Source organism: Lithobates pipiens, unplaced genomic scaffold, assembly GCF_037356315.1.
Source record: "Lithobates pipiens isolate NorthernLeopardFrog02 unplaced genomic scaffold, aLitPip1_a1.2 Scaffold_19, whole genome shotgun sequence".
NCBI classification, from domain to species: domain Eukaryota; kingdom Metazoa; phylum Chordata; class Amphibia; order Anura; family Ranidae; genus Lithobates; species Lithobates pipiens.
The window spans coordinates 335,738,717-335,747,011 of record NW_027507764.1 but is presented as its reverse complement, the minus strand read 5'-3'; the positions used below and the strand labels follow the sequence as shown (position 1 = coordinate 335,747,011).

Below are 8,295 nucleotides of genomic sequence, written 5' to 3'. Positions count from 1 at the left end.
TGCCAGTGTCACTAAGCGATCATTTTTCTGATCGCTGCATTAGTGTCGCTATTGTCGCTAGTTATTTTTTTAGGTTCACCGCCAGGTTTTTATAGCGCTAGGTAACCCGATATACTACCCAATAATGGTTTTAACCCCCTGATTGCCCCTAGTTAACCCTTTCACCCCCCTTTTGCCAGTGTCACTAAGCGATTATTTTTCTGATCGCTGCATTAGTGTCACTAGGTAGCTAGTTATTTTTTTAGGTTCACCGCCAGGTTTTTATAGCGCTAGGCACCCCGATATACTACCCAATAATGGTTTTAACCCCCTGATTGCCCCTAGTTAACCCTTTCACCCCCTTTTGCCAGTGTCACTAAGCGATCATTTTTCTGATCGCTGCATTAGTGTCGCTAGGTAGCTAGTTATTTTTTTAGGTTCACCGCCAGGTTTTTATAGCGCTAGGTACCCCGATATACTACCCAATAATGGTTTTAACCCCCTGATTGCCCCTAGTTAACCCTTTCACCAGCGATCACAGTATAAGTGTCACTGGTGACGCTGGTTAGCCAGTTATTTAGGTTTCCCGTCAGGTTTTTATATAGCGCCAGGGACCCCCATATACTACCTAATAGAAATTTGAACCCCGATTGCCCCTAGTTAACCCTTTCACCAGTGATCACCGTATAAGTGTTACGGGTGACTCTGGTTAGTTTGCTTTTTATAGCATCAGGGCACCCACCATTTATTACCCAAGAAAGGTTTAACCCCCTGATCACCCGGCGGGTGATATCAATTAGGATTTAGGTTCAGTGTCTGCGTCGCCCCAGGCAGCGCTAGGTTAGTGCCAGTACCGCTAACACCCACACGCAAAGCATAAACCTCCCGTAGTGGTATAGAATCTGAACAGATCAATATCTGATCTGATCAGATCTATACTAGCGTCCCCAGCAGTTTAGGGTTCCAAAAAAACGCATCGTTAGCGGGATTAGCCCAGATACCTGCTGGCACCTGCGTTTTGCGCCTCTGCCCAGCCCACCCAAGTGCAGTATCGATCGATCACTGTCACTTACAAAACACTAAACACATAACTGCAGCGATCGCAGAGTCAGGCCTGATCCCTGCGATCGCTAAGTTTTTTTTTGGTAGCATTTTATATTTAAATCCGGAAGGCAGTGCTTGGGTTTTCGGGGTCCCGTACATGGCTAGGCTCCCAAAAAGTCCCCCACATGTGGTATCCCCGTACTCGGGAGAAGCAGCAGAATTTATTTTGGGGTGTAATTTGACTTATGCCCATAGCATGTGTGAGCAATATATCATTTAGTGACAACTTTGTGCAAAAAAAAAAAAAATTTTTTAAATTCCTGCAACTTGTGGCAAAATATAAAATATTTCATGGACTCAACATGCCTCTCAGTAAATAGCTTGGGGTGTCTACTTTCCAAAATGGGGTCATTTGGGGGGGGTTTTGTGCCATTTTGACATTTTATGGCCTTCGAAACTGTGATAGGTAGTGAGGAGTGAAATCAAAAATTTGCACCCTTAGAAACCCTGAAGGCAGTGATTGGTTTTCGGGGTGCCATACGCAGCTAGACTCCCAAAAAGTCCCACATATGTGGTATCCTCGTACTCAGGAGAAGCAGCAGAATATATTTTGGGGTGCAATTCCACATATAACTATGGCATGTGTGAGCAATATATCATTTAGTGACAACTTTTTGTAAACTTTTTTTTTTTTCATTATTCAATCACTTGGGAAAAAAAAAAATATTCAATGGGCTCAATATGCCTCTCCACAACTTCCTTGGGGTGTCTTCTTTCCAAAATGGGGTCATTTGGGGGGGGGTTTGTGTTATTTTGGCATTTTATGGCCTTCGAAACTGTGATAGGTAGTGAGGAGTGAAATAAAAAATTTGCACCCTTAGAAATCCTGAAGGCAGTGATTGGTTTTCGGGGTGCCGTACGCGGCTAGACTCCCAAAAAGTCACACACATGTGGTATCCCCCTACTCAGGAGAAGCAGCAAAATGTATTTTGGGGTGCAATTCCACATATAAACTATGGCATGTGTGAGCAATATATCATTTAGTGACAACTTTTTGTAAACTTTTTTTTGTGTCATTATTCAATCACTTGGGGGAAAAAAAAAAAATTCAATGGGCTCAATATGCCTCTCCACAACTTCCTTGGGGTGTCTATTTTCCAAAATGGGGTCATTTGAGGGGGGTTTGTACTGCCCTGCCATTTTAGCACCTCAAGAAATGAGATAGGCAGTCGTAAATTAAAAGCTGTGTAAATTCCAGAAAATGTACTCTAGTTTGTAGACGCTATAACTTTTGCGCAAACCAATAAATATACGCTTATTGACATTTTTTTTTTACTAAAGACATGTGGCTGAATACATTTTGCCCTAAATGTATGACTAAAATTGAGTTTATTCGATTTTTCTTATAACAAAAAGTAGAAAATATAATTTTTTCTCAAAATTTTCGGTCTTTTTCCATTTATATCGCAAAAAATAAAAATCGCAGAGGCAATCAAATACCATCAAAAGAAAGCTCTATTTGTGGGAAGAAAAGGACGCAAATTTTGTTTGGGTGCAATATTGCATGACCGCGCAATTACCAGTTAAAACAGCGCAGTGCGAAATTGTAAAAAGACCTCTGGTCCTTAGGGTGTGTATTGGTCCGGGGCTGAAGTGGTTAATTGTAGGCTGCAGTACTACACAATGTGGAATTTTTCAAAGTGGAGGAGTACTTATGAAGATCAACGCATTCAGTTATTAGATAGAAGGCTTTATGTCTCATGAAGTATTCATTTTAGCTGAAATAGTCCAGTTTTCTGCTTTTAACACAGCACACAGAATCTCGCAATACATGCCAACAGGAAGATGGCATTCATTTTAAAAGTACAATAACCTGTGCCATAATTTTTATGAATTGACCCTTACATAAAACAACGTAAATAAATATCAATTTTCATACAACCGATGTACAGATTCAAGGGATAAAAGGTCTAATATTGATTGAGGGATATGGCACCATAGATTCACATACGTGTAGGTATATCACAATCTACACGAGGATTGATCACCAAGGAAAATATAAAAAGGGCTCAACATCCTTTATTGGCTATACACCTACATCTGCCATATAGCCACTTGTAGCAAGCAGTAAAATGACAGCATTCACAAAAAGGAAAAACTAAACAGATAACAGCAACAAGACATCCAAGACAGAATCAATAGAAGGGACAAAGCAGTGTCCCTTAATAAACATTAGAGAAAATTATCTTATGTTAAATACAAGTTATTTTTTTCTCCATTTTCTATGAAATGACACAACACTGTAGTTTTATATACATGTGGCGTGCAAATTTAGCACAATAAAAAAAAAATTGCATACGTTTGTCTTTCTTGACTGGACCCTCATGCATGCAAGATGGACTGATTTTGTATAACTGGTTTTTACAAAGCCCTCTTCTGTTTTCCTGAAACTGATTGCACCTTGGCACTCTTTTTACTATAAAGATCTAGTGAATGTTTTATTTATGCTTGGACTTCTATTACAGGTTTTCCCACCATACCACAAGTACATGCAGAACATCCGTTAATGTGCCATTTCTTTCATGCAGGTAAGGGAATTCCTACAAAATAAAGCAAACATGCAGCACCTGGAGCAGCATTTTTTTCCCCCAAGCGTTATTCATTAATGTGAAGTAGGTTTTGCAAAATCCAACATGATAGCAAAGAAACAAACTTTTGCTCATCTCTATTAACTACCTTACCATAACATTCAAAGGTCAAAACATTATTGCTGAAATGAGTCAGTGTTTGCAGAGTGCTCTAAACAGCATCTGCCTCTTCTGAGCCATAAACTAATGTTATTGCAGCCAGTTGAAAATTTCAAAATTACAACTCCGAGGTCTGATTTTAATTGCCAGAATTTCTCTTAGATACTTTTGTCTCACAACAGATTTATTTATGGGAGATCCCTTAGATGGAAGCCACCATTTTCCTTTCTGCTGCTTACTAGATCAGGGACAGAAAAGCTGGACCTACTATGCTGTACTACAATTGATGTCAGTGCCTTGGAGCCAGTATACACAACCTGGGAGTCAGAGGGGTTTATTTACTAAAGCTAGAGAGGGCAAAATTAGTCACAATTCTGCAGAGAAACCAATCAGCTTCTAACCTCAGCTTGTTCAATTAAGCTTTAGCAATAAAACCTGGAAGCTGATTGGTTTCTCTGCAGAATTGTGACCAATTATGCCCTTGACACCTTTAGTAAATAAACCCCTATGTGACCATGCTGTATCTACTAAACACAAAATCCCTGTTTTGGACCGCATAGTCCAAGCAAACAACACAAAAGGACTTGTGTCTCTAAAGTATATATGAAAGTACTATCTGAATCACTCCTTAAATTTCCGATTCCACGTAGACAAAAATAGGGGATGGATACTGATGTGGATCTAGAAGGTATGTGGGACCAAATAACGAAGAATGTTCAGCTTGTCTCGATAAATCCAACACATAGAATGACACAACTCTTTATTTTGTACAGGGCGTATCGTACCCCCGAGCTGCTGCATAGGTAGGTAGAAGGGAGAATCTGAATGTCCAAGATGTGTGAAACGTTCAGGCTCATTTATTTGTTTTGGAGATGCCCAAAACTGCATTGGTATTGGCAAGATATGATAGATATGATAAATTCCATATATGATATCTCACTTACTCCTGACCCTGTCCTATGTCTCCTCGGGTATATAAACTCCAATAATTTAGTATATGATGAGGCAATGGCCATAATGAGAATTTTTATTGGCGCGTAAATTAATAGATCCTCTCAATGGATTTCACCTAACCCTCCTACCCTTGGGGATTGGGTAATGGATAAATATGTACTGTTTGAGAAATATACCCATCTTCAATGCAATGCATCTTGGAAATTTCAGGGGAAAAAAAAAAAAATGGATAGACGCCCCACTTTGAGTTTCTGCTTTCTGGTCTTTACGAGTGGCCATCTCCTCTTATTCCAAATACTTGACGTAGGCAAAGGGTAAAGCTAAAAGTACTATTGATTACATGAGTGTAGCGGTTGCTCCGGAACATCATATTAGTATTTATATATATTTTTTTTTGTGATGTTTTTCTTTCTTCCCCATCTGGAATATATCTCAAGGGTGTGGATGATAAATGAATTAAAAAAATAATGTTGCTGATGCCGATGTATTTGCTTAAAAAGGGAAAAAATTGTAATATGATGATAAAAAATAAATCAGAACGAGCTTACCTTTTTTTTTTTTTTTAATGAGGTATATAAAACACTGCTGAATTCACAAACCAGGCCAATTTGCTTTGCTATTCCAAAGTTTTGTTACTCTAATATGTTAGCAATATCCACTAAAAGCTATAGGAAAGAGCAACTTCACATTTCTAAAAAGGTGAAGACACTTGTTGACAAATTAAAGTCACAATAAAAATAAAAAAAAGAATCATTTGTTCCATATTGTCTCTTTATTATTTTTTTTATTTTAATCAAGACATCATTGGTATAGGCACAAAAGAAAAATTAGAAGATATGTTTTATCACTTAAGTCAAAGTTCTCTAAATTAACCATGTCTTATAGTCAAGCATAGCAAATAAACATGACTGGCCAAATGCAAGTAAGCTTGATACATTTTTATTTTTCCTAACTTATTCGGAGTATCCCTGTAGTGCTCAGGCACATGCTTGTATTCCATAAATGTGCTGCCTGCACCTTCTTGACCTATAGAAAGACACACATTGCAGAGCTGTGTGCCAGAGCTTGGTCTTGGAGTGAAGAGTTAGGTTGGCCATACATTATACGATCTTCCTTTGGTTTTAGCAAAATCACAAAATATACATGTAAAGTGATTTACTTTTTGTCTGTAGACAATAATTCATGAGTGTTCTAATTATAAATCAGTCAATTAAAAGGAGTTTACTGAAAGGCACATTTCACATGACTGTTTAAGGCAAAACTGCAAACATTTTATTATTAAACAAGAATTAATACAATATGAAATAAAAGTACAGGTTTGCATAGGTATTAAAAAAAAAAAACTTTACATCCATATTTGTGAACGCACAAGATGTACTACTATAGGTCCCGCAGTCAGGAAGCATTCACTTTTTAATGTAATCATAGTGCATATAATGATACAATGTTATTTCTTAAATACTAGCAGCATGCATTACTTGAACTATCACTAGGCAGCGTGTAACCTATTCCTCAAAGGCATTGTAACAAATACACTCCAACTTGTTCTTGCTTTGGTATGATAGCTTAAATCAAAATACAAATAAAACCAGCTAATATGCAATATTTGAAACCTATTAGTACCATGTTGTACCTTCGGCTTTTTACCCATGGCGCATAAAAAAATTAAAGTGTATGTATAGCCAACACTTTTCTTTTTAGTTTTGATAGAACAGGGAAGGGTTCAACTGCTGTCAGTTTATTTTTTGCTGTCTGTGTCTTGAAGAATCAACAAGAAATAGGAGGAAATCTTTGCAAAGTGGGGGAATTTTGCTCTTGACAGTTATCACCAGAACGTGTCCTCTGAAGATTTTTCCTTACTCCTTGTTCTGGGGACAACTTTTAAAAATGTCCCATTTGCACAACTTTGTCTTACTGATAACAGTCATGAGGACATATGCACAGCAAGGACACAGAATGTAACACAAACCAGGCTTGTAACACTTCCTCCAATCTGTACAAATTTAAAAAAAAAAATTACTATACATATACTTTATCCTTTTATAAAGTCTTACTTTTTTTGTTCTTTAAAAGCACTTTAGCATCACCCCATATGTCCCTTCCCCAGCAAGTGCTGAAATAATCAAAATGTAGTTTTTTTTTTTTTTTTTTGGTGCATGTTAAGGTGAAGTAAATCTGCCAAAGAACAAGACACTGCAGCTCTGTTTGTGTATGATGAAGAAGAGGAATGGATGATCACAAACAAATCTTGGTACAAAGCGTGCACAACGAAGCATGAATACAGCACCGGTGGCTCCTGCCGCTTCAGTACCTTCCTCATTCACCTCTACAAATGATTTGTGTACAACTTTGGATAAAAATAGGTCACGATTTCCAGACATGCCAGAGAGATCACATCTGCCAATATCAAAGACATCAGTCATCCCGAGACTGCCCAGTACAGACTCCAGGTCAAAGAAGTTTTCTAGCTTGAATTTTGGCAAGAAGAGTTCCACTTCCGTTCTATCCAAATTAGATGGCTTTATCATGTCAGCAAACTTCTCATAGGTTAGTTCCTGTTCAAGCTGGAAGCAAACAGATTGATGGCATCAGAAGCTGATCAGGGGAAGAACATACCATTTCAACAGATCAAGCACAAGTGAGAATTTTTCCTCATTGGAATGCAGATGTATTTCCAATGTCAACATATCTAAAAACCTGCTGAATGGACATAATCTGATAATAAAATACTACATTTTCCTCTGTCATGTGGCGTTAACCTGGCTAATGTGAACAGACAGTGTTAAAAAAGGTGCCTAGAACTCTGGCTGCATTAACATAACTCATGCACTGTAAAGCCTGGTAAACTTTTTTTTTGTTCAACCCAGCAGGGCGGAATGAAAAAAAAAATGATAGCTCATGCTGAGGAACTGTACTAACTAGCCAATGTTAGTAGTGATCTCCCCTTATGTTCTATTGTGTTCTGACAGGGGGGGGGACGGCCCCCCGCCAGAACGCACCAGTCAGCGCTTTTAGCCATTGGCCAAATCGGCAGACCCTTTTCGGTCATGCCCTTTGACAGCAGCCAGCCAAACAGCACTTCCTGTCCCAGGTCAGTTTTTCTACTCCATAGGATTTTTTTCAAGATGTTTACATATGTATTGTTTTATGGGATTTAAAAGTAAATTTAAAAAAATTGGACTTTGGGTGCCGCCAGCCCCTCTTTACATGATAAAAACACTTTTTTGCAAATATATGTATGTATGCATTTAAAAAAATAAATAAAACATTTGAAGGGTTGTAAGCCAACATGATAAGCTCCAAATGAAGAACAAGTCACCACAACACACAAAGAAGCTAGGAGATACAAGGAAGCTGATGTCACAGATGATTGTAAATTTTCATTGGGCAAGAGAAAAAAAAAACACCTAAAAGCTTACAAAACACATGAAAAATGCTTGAAACATCTCTGTATACGTGTGCCAAAACTAAAATTTAACACTGAAAAATCACTTTAAATACGGTCTGCTCAAGTGTGCATACAGCCCTAATGTCTTCTTAGTTGGGGCATATTTTAAGAAACAATGTAACT

General features: G+C 38.0%; 1 protein-coding gene and 1 long non-coding RNA gene across 4 annotated transcripts in view; one reads left to right on the top strand and one right to left on the bottom strand.

The window, feature by feature from the left end:
- The first annotated feature begins 2,721 nt into the window (after positions 1-2,721).
- LOC143996815 (uncharacterized) lies at positions 2,722-8,180 on the top strand. Of its 2 annotated transcripts, XR_013277595.1 has the most exons (3): positions 2,722-3,611; positions 4,544-4,573; positions 6,889-8,180. It is a non-coding gene; the product is annotated as an uncharacterized LOC143996815 (long non-coding RNA). The 2 variants fall into 2 exon arrangements; XR_013277596.1 differs by lacking the exon at positions 4,544-4,573.
- The window catches only part of LOC143996813 (serpin B6-like), a 60,755-nt gene continuing 59,293 nt past the window's right edge, over positions 6,834-8,295 (bottom strand). Inside the window, exon 8 of one of the 2 annotated variants that reach the window (XM_077492095.1) lies at positions 6,834-7,048. In XM_077492095.1, the coding sequence (XP_077348221.1) occupies positions 6,884-7,048 (165 nt within the window). In that variant the 3' untranslated portion in view covers positions 6,834-6,883. Of the gene's footprint in view, positions 7,289-8,295 lie in introns of both variants that reach the window. The other variant, XM_077492092.1, reaches the window with a different exon arrangement.